The 13,662-nt window shown below is 42.8% G+C and overlaps 1 protein-coding gene and 3 pseudogenes across 1 annotated transcript; 1 reads left to right on the top strand and 3 right to left on the bottom strand.

Moving 5' to 3' along the window:
- Nucleotides 1-2,002: 2,002 nt before the first annotated feature.
- On the bottom strand, nt 2,003-3,193 carry LOC128310978 (T-complex protein 1 subunit delta-like; annotated as a pseudogene).
- An 8-nt stretch (nt 3,194-3,201) lies between these two features.
- On the bottom strand, nt 3,202-5,377 carry LOC106967262 (T-complex protein 1 subunit delta-like; annotated as a pseudogene).
- BCL2L10 (BCL2 like 10) lies at nt 4,998-9,322 on the bottom strand. The gene is made up of 2 exons (XM_027068364.2): nt 8,768-9,322; nt 4,998-5,635 (listed from the first exon to the last, which is right to left on the bottom strand). Exons 1-2 carry the CDS (start codon nt 9,221-9,223, stop codon nt 5,513-5,515), a joined length of 579 nt encoding a protein of 192 aa, XP_026924165.1. The 5' UTR covers nt 9,224-9,322; the 3' UTR covers nt 4,998-5,512.
- LOC113602063 (uncharacterized) lies at nt 6,846-6,940 on the top strand (annotated as a pseudogene).
- Nucleotides 9,323-13,662: the final 4,340 nt, after the last annotated feature.

The raw sequence follows: 13,662 nt of genomic DNA, 5'->3' as shown, positions 1-13,662 counted from the left end.
TGACAGCTCAGAACCTTGAGCCTGCTTCACATTCAGATCTCCCTCTCTCTCTGCCCTGCACCCACTCACACTCTGTCTCTCTCGGTCTCTCTGTCTCTCTCAAAAATAAACATTAAGAAAAAAATTTTTTTAAAAATTATAAAACAACCCCCAAAAAAGAAAAAAAATACAAAAAAATACATCCTGGAATTGATAGCTGTGTAGTTGGGAAAACAAGCAAGAAGATGATAGAGGCAAATAGCGTCCTAAAAAACTTCAAGTTTACAGGGAAGGTAAAACTGGAAGAAAATGGAGTTTGAAGCAAACAACATTTACCCAGAAGTGCCCCCCTAGATTCTAAAAATGCAGGAAGAACTTGAGAGAAGATAGTAACATATTATTCTTCCATAACAAACTTATCATTCTTCCGAGTAGGCAACAGACTAAGCAAAAATTTAAGGGTCCCAATGTTTTACTGGCTTATGGGAAAGATCATCACTTGAAAATGCACTTTAACTCAGCACTCCAAAAGTGCCTTGAATGGTCACATTCATCAGTAGCACATCATGATAATCCTCTTCCTCTTAGGAGCCCAAACTACTTAGTTTATGGAATAAAGCAGCCACATGCTAAAAACAATGAGAAGATGATTTGTCTTGAAGTTAGATACTGTAGTAAAAACACATTATCCCAGTGTGCCTGCATGGCTCAGTTGGATAAATGTCCAACTCTTGGTTTCAGCTCGGGTCATGATCTCATTGTGAGTTCAAGCCCTGTGTCAGGCTCTGCACCATTAGTGCAGAGCCTCCTTTGGATTCTCTCTCTCTCCCAAAATAAACAAACTGAAAACAACAACAACAACACTCTCCCAAAGTGGAATGCCTCATAACTCAGCAATGTCAGTGATGCTCACCTTTAGGATATTGTTTCTTACTACAGATAATTAACACGTGTGTGTAATCCTTAATTTACTCAAAAACCCTGACAGGTCCTAGATTAAATTATCATTTGAGCAATGGCTCCATGACTCCACCCTCCTAAAATGCTGTGAAAAGTGAAAAAAAGGGCTGGAAGAAAGGAAGGCCATCAACCAAAATCAAGGGAATTTTCTAGTACATAGAAAACAACTATCACACACATTCACTAACCTATACAACTAACCAAGACAAGAGTGAGAAATATTAGGAAAGAAACATTAGCTAGAACTATTGAGTGTTCATAATAGCCGGATTTAGAATCTAATTCAATTTCTTACTGTTTCTCCACATTCCATCCTACCCCAAATCTCTGACTTCTGTCCTGTGAGGTCTTCTCTTCCAGGCAGGCTCTCTCCATGCACTGAACACACCCCAGGTGAGAAAAAGTCTCATTTAATAGTGTCCACAGAAATCTTAAAATTGAGTCCTGTTACTTTCACTGTTAGGTCAGGTCTGGGTCATTCTTCTGAACTTAAAATAGGGTCACGTAGGGAGGAGTCAATCTCACCAGAACCACAAGGTCTAAGAACAAAGCAGAGGTAGTTTCCCCTAAGAAAACTGAGGGTGTTAGGGGAAATGGGGAAGACAAAATACCCTCTCTAGATTCTATTCGCAATAGCCATGGAACGCAAAGTGTTGGAAGACACCTAAGAACACAGAACCTGGAAGGTTCTTGAAGGAAATCCTAAGAGACCAAAAAAAAAAAAAAAAAAAAAAAAATGAAGCAAGAGTTATGTTCTTAGAAGGAAAGACAAAATGTTGTAAAGATACTTATTTCTAAATTAATCTATAATCCATTCCCATTCTAATAAAAATTCTAAAGCAGTGTCTGAATGGATTCTTTATAAAGGGTTTTTCAGAACTCACTTTAAACAATTCACAAAAATTGCCAAGGATATTTTTAATGTTTATTTTTGAGGGGGGTGCAGCAGAGAGAGAGAGAGAGACAGAACAGAGACAGGATCTGAAGTGGGCTGTGTGCTGACGCCTGGGACAGAACAGCGAGGCAGAGCCAAATGTTCTGAAGACAAAGGGTTCACAAGACTAGTCACAAGAGCAGGTCCAGTTTTAGTAATAGCCAGGAAGGCCTGCAGGGATACCATACTATTTTTTAAAACCACGTATTTAGTATTTTTGTTAGGTTGTGTAAATACCATTTCAAGCAAATGCCAAATGGAAGAACAAGGAACACCAAGTCTGTCTCCTACTCCAGCCACACTATCAGTGGCCATGACGATGCCAGTCAGCCAGTGTTGCCCAGATTACTGTTAGCCACATCATCAATTTGTATAATGTTCCAGACAGTTTTGGTTGCTAGAATCAGTGCACTGACTGAAACCAGCAAAGGCTGGACAACAAAGTTCTTCCAAAATAATTGCAAATACCACCCTTTTGGACATCAGTGCCTGTAGTTTTTCTCCTTGGGCATGCCAGTTTCTTAGTTCTAGTACTGCAGAAATGGGATTCAGGCCAGCAGCTTCAGTTAGTGTAGATGGAATGACTTCCATTACAGCTGCATTAGAACACAGGATTCCATACCACTCAATGTTCATGGATATTCTGTTAACCATAGTGCCAACTCTGTTTCTGGAGTACCACCTCTCATAAAAGCTCTCGCCTCACTGAACAGCAAATAACACATAGGGCATCATGAATGGAGCACTCAGCTTCTTCAGTCACCATTTTTTAGGACCATGCACAGTTAGAACTTTTTCCCAGTGATCTTGAACAGTTTTATCCCCTCAGCCAGCTCAGCAAAATCTACCATGTTACTAGTGAATTGGTCAATATGAGCAACTGGCTTGGATCCAGTTGTCTAACAGATGACATCAGTGACTTCTCTTCCAATATCCCTAGCCACCATGATCGTCATTTGTTCAGGAAATGTAATGCAAGATCACAGAGAGCATCTCTTAAGAATAGACTTCTTTAGGAGAACGTTACAACCAGTTTTAAAAATTTGCTTCACTGAATTCAGAATACAGGCTCTCTCTTCTTAGCACTGGGCCCATCTGCGCATATCAGAAACTACTATGTGATTATCTTTATCCGTTTTGGGAGCAGATAAGGAAAACTGAATAAGCCCAATCTTAGCCTTTTCAAATCTGGTTAGCTCATCTTTTGGGTGAGAACCAGCCCTTCCACCAACTTGCAGTCATCATTTGTCCCACCCAGTTTCTTTATATATTTAAGCTATATATAGTTTATATATAAACTATACATACATAACTATACATACAGCATATCTATACATACATAAAAACATTTATTTAAACTAAAACAAAACTGATCACCCATTCCCTGCCCCTGGTAACTACCAACCTGGTATCAATGATGTTGGTTTTTTTCAATTTTTCAGTTTTTTTTTTATTATACCTATAAGAGATCATCAGTATTTGTCTTTCTTCATCAGACTATATTTTACTTGGCACAATGCCCTCAAGGTTTAACTACTTTGGTATCTGTAAGATCTACACCAGTAGTAGTGGCTGAGTCATTCACTTCCTTCACTGCATTTCCACTTACTGGAGAAAGCAGACTTAAACACAGAAAATCTTTCAGATCAATGAAGTGGCTGCAATATCTAAGTTTCTCTGTCACCTAGTTCCATGGGTCAAGACGTGTTAAGATTTCAATATACCCTCCTTTTCCAATTCCTTCTGAAATGCCTTGGAAAGGATGGTTGGGTGAATCCTTTTCTGAAAAAGCTTGATACTCAAGTCTAAGAAAACCAGCAGTGATGACCACCAATGTGGTGCCACCTCATGCTTCTTTATCTCGAGTCTCAGACAGCTTCCTCAGCCTTCTGGCTGCCGGATGCAACACTTACATTTGTGTCAGAATGGTGGTGCCATCAGTCGTAATGGTCAAATCACCTTTCCCATCTTTAATCATTTTATCCTTTTGGTCCCAGGCTTGTTCTGATAGCATCAGCAACAACTTTCGCCATGGAGAAGTTCAAGTAGATTTGGGTTAGCTTGCTGTGGTCCTCATAGGTGCTTTTCTTGGGGCTGCTGGCAGCCCTGGTAAGCACTGGCTCCAGAGTACCCCTGTTTGGATATGGCAAGCTTAGCGGGTCTGGGTGGGCTCAGAAAGGACAGATGGATGTGGATTCCGGATCACTACAGAATAATGGTGAGCCCTGTGAACCACTGAAGTGGATTAGAACAGGTCACTCCAAAATATAAAACTTTGGCATATTATTTTGAACTGAAGGCAACTGAGAAATAGCACATATAGGAAGGGCTCTCTGCCCTCCACTTTTCTGCCTAAAAGTATGGCATAAATTTTCTGTGAGAAAGGTGCCCTTTTTGTAAAGGTTTTTTGAAGTAATCTCTATCCCTAATGTGGGGCTCAAATGCAAAACCCTGAGATCAAGAGTTGCACGTTCTACTGACTGAGCCAGCCAGGTGGCCTGAGAAACATGCCCTCTTATACCAGGAAGGGGAGAAAACTCATCCTTGGAGAAGGTAATCCACACCAAAAACCATCTGTGTGAACTTGACTAAAATAACCCTTATCTTCCACTGGTTTTCCCCCATCTATTTCCTAGTCACTTTCCCCAGAATATACCAACCTCTAGAAGTCCAACCCCTTTCCTTTGCCTACTTGTTTCACAATTTATCACTCTTTGTTAAAATGTAAGTCCTGAATCTACACACTTCTTTGAAGTTTTCACTTTTCTATAAAGTCTCCTGTAAAAACAGCAAAGAAGATCCATATATTTTTCACTTGTTAATCAGTCTTGTTCTGCTAAATTCACAGTCCTCAGCTGGAGAACCTAAGAGGGTAAAGTTTTCCTCTCCATCACCTTGCAGGTGGTGGATTAACTGCAGAGTAGAAGGTGGAAGAAAAGAACGTCTTATGAGCTTGTGTATTGATTAAACATTTAAAATACAGAATTATATGTATATTTTAAAAGACAGTAAAAGAAAATTTTCATCCATTCAAGTTACTCCTAAGAATAATGTCTTATTGAATTCCAAAGAAAAACATTTTTAAAAAGATAAATTTATTAAAAATCTAAAGATAGTTAACAATTTATTGAAGTCAGAAAAATATATAAAATCTAGAAAGGTAGAATTAGTAATTAGGTTTCAAAGGATTTAGAAAGACTTGCTTATAAAAGTTTTAAATATTACATTCCTGTCAAACTGGGACTTGGAGGGCTTTTGGTATTTCACCCCTGACAGACTGCCTTGATGAATCAGTCAGCAGAAGCACATGAAATTGTGGACACATATTCACTCTTATCCAAATGTAGCAAAAAGCACCATGTTCCCTACTAAACAAAATTTGTAGTTTCTTCCGCAATTCTTTAGAGCAATGAGCCTTGAGAATCCATTTCCCCCAAAGAAGAGCCATTTGTACCTTTGTCCTAATACCTCTGATACTTGCCAGGAGTTAAAACTCTGAGTCATCACCACAGGACTCCTCAGATAAATGCAGGTGAAAATGTCTCAGAGCATGGTTTACTCTGTTCTATTCTCTCACATCTCAAATTCAGTTGGCTGGTCACAGTTAGGCAGGTAGAAATGGGCTAAAAATGTTAGAACTCACAATAATCTTCTCCAGAAGTAGATTAAGATCATTACTGTAAAGCATGACAGAAGAGCCTGGACCAGCAGTCTTCTCCAAGAAGATGGCAGCATGGGTGAGAAGAAGAGACAAAAGCCATCCTACAAGGGGGAGGGAGAAGGGGAATTAGATGGCTTCATAATGCCCCACATCTGAACTCATTAAAACACACTGGAGCTTCGGGTTCAATAGTAAGATAACTCCCGAATTTAAAAAGTAGAAAAAAGTAAATACTGACCAGGAGGCAACTTGTACTTAGGAACTTTTGAGTTAGGATTTGTAAGAAATAGTCCAACATAGAACAAAGAAGGAAATAGGAGACACTTAACTATGTCACAGAACGAATACTCCTCTTTTGACTTGTTTTCAAAAGCTAAGAGGATACCAATCTCCTTTCCCACCAAATAATCTAATGAAAAATGGGTGGAGGACCTGAACAGGTATTTCTCCAAAGACATCCAGATGGCCAACAGACACAGGAAAAGATGCTCAACACCACTAATTATTAGGGAAAATGCAAATCAAAATCATGAGAGGTCACTTCACCACAGTCAGAGTGTCTAGTATCAAAAACATAAAACAAAAGTTGCTGAGGGTGTATAGAAAAGAGAACTGATGGTGGGAATATAAATTGGTGCAGCACTATAGAAAACAGTGTGGCAGTTCCTCCAAAAATTCCAAAATTGAAATGTCATAGGACCCTGAAGTTCCACTTCTGAGTATTTACCTGAAGAAAAAAAAACATTAATTCAAAAAGAGATATGCACCCCTATGTTAATTACAGCAGTATTTACAATAGCCAAACTACAGAATGACTCCAGTGTCCATTGATGAATGAATGGATAAAGGCAATGTGGTATGTATACATAATGCAATATTACTTAGCCATAAGAAAGAATGAGATCTTGCCATTTGCAACAACATAGATAGGCCTAGAGGGCATTATGCTAGGTGAAATAAGTCAGAGAAAAGACAAAAAACATGATTTCATTTATATGTGCAATCTAAAGAACAAAAGAACTCAACAAACGACACAGAAATAGACTTATAAACACAGAACACAAAGTGGTGGTTGTGAGTGGGGAGCAGGGTGGGGAAATAGGCAAAATAGGTCAAGGGGATTAATAGTTATAAAATTAAACAAAACAGGAATGAAAGGTAGAGCACAGAGAATACAGTCAATATTTAATAGCTTTGTATGGTGACAGACTTATGTTGAGAATTCCATAATGTAATTGCTGAATCACACTGTCATATACCTTTAAACTAATATAATATTGTATGCCAACTATACTTCAATTTTTAAAAAAAGTGCTTGCTTTGGCAACACTTATATTAAAACTGGAAGATTAGCACGGCCTCTGGGCAAGGATGACACGTAAATTCATGAAGCATTCCGTATTTTAATCACTATAGTATACATCTGAGTTAATGTGTATCTAACACCGTATGTTAATTACACTGGAATTTTAAATGAAAAAGATAAAAATAAAAAAAATTCAAAGAAAAAAAAACCTAAGAGGAAGGTAGACTATCACACTCTTTCCTGAGCAAAGGGCAGATGCCATTTGGGCAACTGGCAAATCACTAGGTTGAAAACTATCACCTAAGACAATAAAGCAAGCAGCTCCATTCAGAGAAAGAGAGAGGAAAGGAATGGAAGTCCAGATAGTGGCATTTTAACTGTAGGGGAGAGGTGTGGGCATGTCCCATTTACACAGTTGGGGGAATAGGAGCTTCTTGATGTTAAAGGATTATTCCTTAGTCAATGTTGTTTAGCCAAAATGAAAATAATGACCTCCTCCCAGTTTCCTCTTTAAGTGCAGAGGGCCCTCAGGGGCCAAATGCCTTCTTAAGACACATGGCTCACGTGGGCTTCTTAGGGATCATAGGCCTGGATGGTTGAAGACCAGCACACACACCAGTAAGAATGCAGGAACTAATGCTAACACCTCAAGTTGTTCATCTAAGGTCAAGGTTCTGATTCAGATACTACCTCTCCTCCACAGATGGAATCCAATTCACCACCACAGGTGATGCCAACTGCCAACAGGAGGCTAAATTTCCTGCAGGGTCTTCCTTAACTCTTCGGATTTTTTTAATGTTTATTTTTGAGCGCCTGCACGCGTGTGCGTACACACACACACACACACACACACACACACACACACAGAGTGGGGGGAGGGGCAAAGAGAGAGGGAAAGAGAGGATCTGAAGGGGCTGTGCACAGACAGCAGAAAGACTGATGCCAGGCCTGAACTCACTTGATGCAAGGCCCAAACTCACTAACCGTGAGATGATTACCTGAGGAGAAGTCAGCCTCTTAACCGACTGAGCAACCCAGGCGCTCCTCTTGGATTTTGTTTTAATTGTTGGTTTTAATAGTTTGGTTATATTTATTCTGTAACCTGGGTCACTGCAGTCCTTGATTCAACTTCAGTAGAAAGAGAGGAAAGGAACAGTTTAGCTCAGAAATCGAGAGGCATGCTACCCTCTTACTGAAGGGTGGTGGGCTTTCCTTGATCATTAAATCGATTTAGGAGCTGCAAGGCAATGTCCTGCCCCTCTAGCTCACACCACAGATCAATGACGTACAGCTGAAAGCCAAAGCACCTGGGTTATCACCCAATTAAGGGCTGGGTGCAGTGGATTAGAGTTAAGGAATCCAGAGACAATACCGCCATTGGGTGCCTGCACACACTTCAACACCCCTGGCCTCAGCTCCTCCGGAGTGGTGTTGGGAGCTCAGCCACAGGATGCCTTTTCATTCTTAACGTTTTAGGCTGGTGCTCTCTAACCTGCAGCGCTGTGGGGCCTGTCTCTCCAAAGGTTTAATAGGCAGAGGAGAAAGAATCCACCTGGCCCAGGGTCACTCCACTGCTGACTCTACCAGTTTGGGGATCTCTATATGAGCAAAGCATCCAGACCCAACGTGGGCGCATCCTAAAACTCCTAGGACCCTGCAAGGGTAAGGCCCAAGTGTGCAAACCAGCTCATGCACCGCTGCTTCATAATTAGCTAATAAGACAGCCGGCTAGCAAGGGCGGTTTCTGCCCATCTGTCATCACCAAGAGAGGAGAAAGCAGGACTTTACACAAAATGTCCTCGTCGTGCTGAAAGGAACCCATCAGGCTGACGCCGTGCGGTCCCTCTCGGTGCCGGCCACGTGGGCGCGTCCCTGGCTGCCTGCCCGGTCCCCACAACCCAGGTACCCCCCCCTCCCCCTGCCTCACCCAGCCGTCGTGAGCCTCCAGCCAGGCGCGATGCCGTCCGGTGAGCCGATTGCAGAGCAAAGCCACCAGGTGCTGGCAGTCCTGGCCAACGTTGGTCTCCCACTCCAGCTCCTGTTGCTGGCCTGGCGTCAGGTTCAAGTAGGTCCCCGCCGGCGGTCTCTCCAGCAGCGTCCCCGCGAAGGTCAAGAGCGCTACCACATGGCCCCAACTGAGGGTTTGGGGGTTGGAGAGTAAATCCTGCTCCAACCGCGCCACCAGTTCCACGCGGTTTCCGCGGTAGCCGCGGTAAGCCGACAAGAAACGCTGGTGGCGCTGCCGTATCTGGGCGGCCAGGTAGCGCAGCACCGCGGCCTCGGGCGTGGACGGCGTCCGCGCGGGGCTGCCGGGCTCCCGGGCGCAGTACTCCAGGTAGTCAGTCAGTAGCTGCGCCGTGCGCTCCCTCAACGCGTCAGCCATGACCTAACCCCTGCCGGGGGCCCGACCCGACGCTGTTTTCTAGGCCTGGCTGCGCCTCCGCCCAGGGAGGGGCCGGCACGCCCCTCCCGGATTCCGCCGGGCAGTTGTTTTTCTAGGTCTGGAGAGGAGGCTTTGATGGGAATCCCGTGTGCACCTGTTCTGGTCCCAAAGGCCAGGCCCAGTGGTGTGCACGCTTTCGCAGAGCGATCAGAAACAGAGTGAGGCTTCTTTGGGCTTACTGTTTAGCTCTGGGCCTGGGGACTAAGAACCCGGAGGGGACAGTCTGGGAAGTTGGGCTAGATTTTTGCCTCCTCATTTTAAGAAGAAATTGACGAAGGCTACACATAGCACTCCACTGACGACTCCCTTGCAAGGATTATCAGCATCTCCCGATTGGACAGAAGCACCCAGGTGTATGTTGGAGATACCTTTCTTTGGATCTGGCATATGCGGCAGGAAAAAGGATAAGTCTCCTGCAGGCTGCTGGAGTGCCAATGCTGGCTGTATTTGTTCATTCAGAGCCTGTTAGCACAGGAGATGTAATGGAGAACAAAGCACGTGGTCCCTGTTCTCAAGAACCCTAGTGATGAAACAAAGAAAGAAGCCATCACAGTAGGGTTTAATTATCACTATAGTGGGATTGGTTCAGTACTCAGCTCCAGAATAGTGGCTGCTTCTGGTACCTACCGTTCTTATATTGCATAGAATTCTCTTTACTTTTTATTGGTCAATTCCTCGTTATTCCGATCCCATATTTTAGTTAATACTTCTTATATTAACCTTTCTCTGTTCATGATACTGTATGGCTTCTTTCTCCGGATTGAACCCAGACTGATCCAGAATTGGTATCCTCATTGAAAATTCTGGGGGTTCAGTGGTCTGGAGTATGTTGAAATATCCCGTTCAGGGTGAAAGATGAGTTTCCTGCATCTTCTATCACTTACAAGAAAAAAGAGGTACGACACCTGGTAGGTCCTTTTGGATTTTGGAGGCAACATACACCACATATGAGTGTGACTTCAACCCATCTATACAGCCTAGTGGATTGGGGAGGACAAGAGAAGGTTCTGTAGCATATGCAGGCTATAGTACAAGCTGGTCTACCACGTGGGTCTTATGATCCAATAGATCCCATGATACTTAATGTGTCAAATAGGGATGCTGTATGTAGCCTCCAGCAAACACCAATAGGAGAATTACAGCACAGACCTCTAGGTTTTCAAAGCAAATCTATGTCCTCTTCTGCAGGTAGCTACTCTTTCAAGAAGCAGGTTCTGGCTTGCTACTGGACCTTGGTAGAAGTTGAATGGCTAACCACAGTATTGACCATGTAGCTTGAGCTCTCATGTGAATGTTGTCTGGCCTACCTAGACATACATTGGACATACACAGCAGCAATCTGTCATCATGTGTAAATATATATATGCCTGAACTCAGGGTGGTCCATAAAGTACAAGTAAATTGCATGAGCAGGTGGCTCAGAGTCCTACAACACCAACTCCTGTTGCTTTGCCCCCTCCCTCATTCCATGCCTGTGGCCTCCAAGGGATTGCTTAGGATCAGTTGACTGAGGGACCCATTACAGATGGGTCTATATGATGTGCTGGTACCACATGAGAGTGGACAGCTGTAGCATCACAACCCCACTCAGGGGTGACTATGAAGATAGTGGTAAAGGAAAATCCTCCCAGTGGACAGGGATTCAAGCCAGATATTTGATTGTCCACTAGGTCTGGAGTGAGAGATGGCCAGAGTACAGATCTACATTGATTCTTGGGCAGTTGCTGAATGATTTGGCTGGATTATCAGGGCCTTGAAAAGAACAGGATTGGAAGATTGGTGACAAGGAAATCTTGGAAAGAGATAATGTGGCCGAATCCCTCTGGATGGGTACAGACTGAAGATATTCATGTCTCATATGAACGCCCCAAAAGGGCAGCCACTGCAGAGCAGACTCAATAATCAGGTAGACAAAATTCTGTGGTCTGTGGATGTCAGAGAGCTTCTTTACCTAGCCATGACAGTGCTTGCTCTAGGGTCTGTGAACAAAGAGGCTATGGGAACAGGAAGAGAGTATGGCAACAATAGAATTCTCCCTACAAAGGTTCAGCTGGCCAGCAGTATTGCTGGGTGCCTGGTGTACCAACGTCAATGATTTATTTATAGTGAGCCAAATGAATTTTGTGAGAAGGGAGTATAAATCTCTGTACATCAAGCTCTGATTCAAACTGTTTTTGACATCTTAGGGGTTCCCTCATTGAGTTAAATAAATGTTTTGATGTGTGATCATATTTGATCTGCCAGAGATCCATGATTTTACCTTTTTGAACATTATATTTTAGCAGCAAGCACAGTTTTTTCTTAGATTAGGAGTAGCTTGGGGGTGAGTGGTAAATCTTCTGGCCCTGCCTTGGTTAACTCCTAATAATTATCAGTTGAACCAAACAGAAAATGAACGAATTAACCTCTACACAGAATTTCTGATCCACAGGATGCAAGGAGGCAGTTTGCAGTCAGATTTGGTTAAAATTCGGGCTCTGCCACTTAGAAGCTATGCAGCCATGAGCAACTTATTCAACTCTCCTACGCTCAATTTCCCCATCTAAAAAATGCAAATAATAACCTACCTGCACCATATGGCTGTTACAAGGATTACATGAGTTGGTGCATGCAAGGTGCTTAGCACAGTGCCTGGCACATGGGAAAAGTTCTTTACAGAGAAATTTTTATTGTTAATACGAACTAACCAGGGTTTCCCATGCTCACTCGTCCAACCACTTTTAATTTTTTTTAATGTTTATTCATTTTTTGATAGAAACAGAGCATGAGTGGGGGAGGGGCAGAGAGAGAAGGAGACACAGAATCCGAAGTAAGCTCCAGGCTCTGAACTGACAGCACAAAACCCAACGTGGGGCTCGAACTCATGGACCTTGAGATCATGACCTGAACTGAAGTCGGACACCCAACCAAGCCACCCAGATGCCCCTCGTCCAACCACTTTTAACCAAAAATCAAAATGTGACATGTTGGTGAGCCTTACCTATCTGGTTTCTTTGTTTTGTTTTGTTTTGTAAATACTGAAAATAGCTACAGACTACCTATTTTTTCCATATATTTTTTAACAGCTTAACTGTGATATAATTCACATACCATAAAGTCCACCCTTTTCAAAGTATATAATTCAGTGGTTTTTAGTATATTCCCAGAGTTGTGCAGACATCACTATCTAATTCCCTTACCTCAAAGGAAATCCTATACCCATTGGCAGTCCCTACCCATTCATCCCAACCCGAGCCCTAAGTGACCACCAATCTATTTTCTGTCTCTGTGTATTTATCTATTCTGAATATTTCACATAAATGGACTCATATACGGCATGGTCCTTTATGTCTGGCTTCTTTTGCTTAGCATAATGTTTTCAAGGTTTATCCATGTTGTGGCATGAGTCAGCCCTTCATTCCTTTTTATGGCCGAGTAATATCCCGTCATATTGATATGCTGCAGTTTGTTCATCCATACCTCAGTTGTTGAACATTTGAGATGTTCCACTTTGGGCTACTGTGCACATTTGTGTTCAAGTTTCTGTGTGGGCAGGTCTTCATTTCTCTTGGGTACAGACCTAGGGGTGTGAAGATGCCTGTTACTGGGGAGCACAGGTGGGTTGACCTCTGGTTCATGGTTCCTGGTTTACAATAACGTTAAGTATTCACCAGTGATGTATTTGGTTCAAAGATAGGCATTTTCGGTTGTCACAACCTTTGCATAAATGTTCATACCATACTTATATTTAGTTGTTCGTATTTATTTATGCAGTTAAATTAACTAGAGCATCATTCCTGAGCCCATCTCCTCACGAGAGGGTCTGCATCCTTTATACAATGACACAAACATACTAATTTCATTTTTTTCACCAGAAATGGCTGTGAGTCAGCCTACTCTGGAGACTGATCAGTCCTGAAGGCCAGCCTAGCTCCAGCCACGTCCCATCTAGAGAATGAAGGGTCTGTGCTCCGCTTTAAAGAGTGACTTGATTTTCTCTTATCACGGGTGAAAGGGTGAGTGGTTTAGCCTCATGTTCTTGGAAAGGATCCACAGAGACAAAAAGATTCACTGAGAGCTTTCCCCCAACCTGCCTCATCAGAATCCCTGGCCCTCTGCAGTCCTTCCCAGTCCAGATCTCCAGAAACTATATCTATAGTTTTAGGACCCATATTTTTAACCTGCTATTGACCTGCGTGGTTTTTCAGGGCAGGCAGATTTGGGAAATGCAGATCTATACCTCCCTGCTCAGCCAGCTCTATAGGGCTTGGGAGGAAGTCAGCTGGCAACAATACGGCCCCAACTCCAACCCCAGTTAATTTAACCTATCTACTGGGATTACCCCAGGATCCCAAGTGGCCTTAACTGAAAAGATTTTTAGCATTCCACAGGCCCCAGTT

The sequence above is a fragment of the Acinonyx jubatus genome, chromosome B3, assembly GCF_027475565.1.
Source record: "Acinonyx jubatus isolate Ajub_Pintada_27869175 chromosome B3, VMU_Ajub_asm_v1.0, whole genome shotgun sequence".
NCBI lineage: Eukaryota > Metazoa > Chordata > Mammalia > Carnivora > Felidae > Acinonyx > Acinonyx jubatus.
The sequence above is the reverse complement of the archived record's forward strand: the minus strand, read 5'-3'. Positions and strand labels throughout refer to the sequence as shown.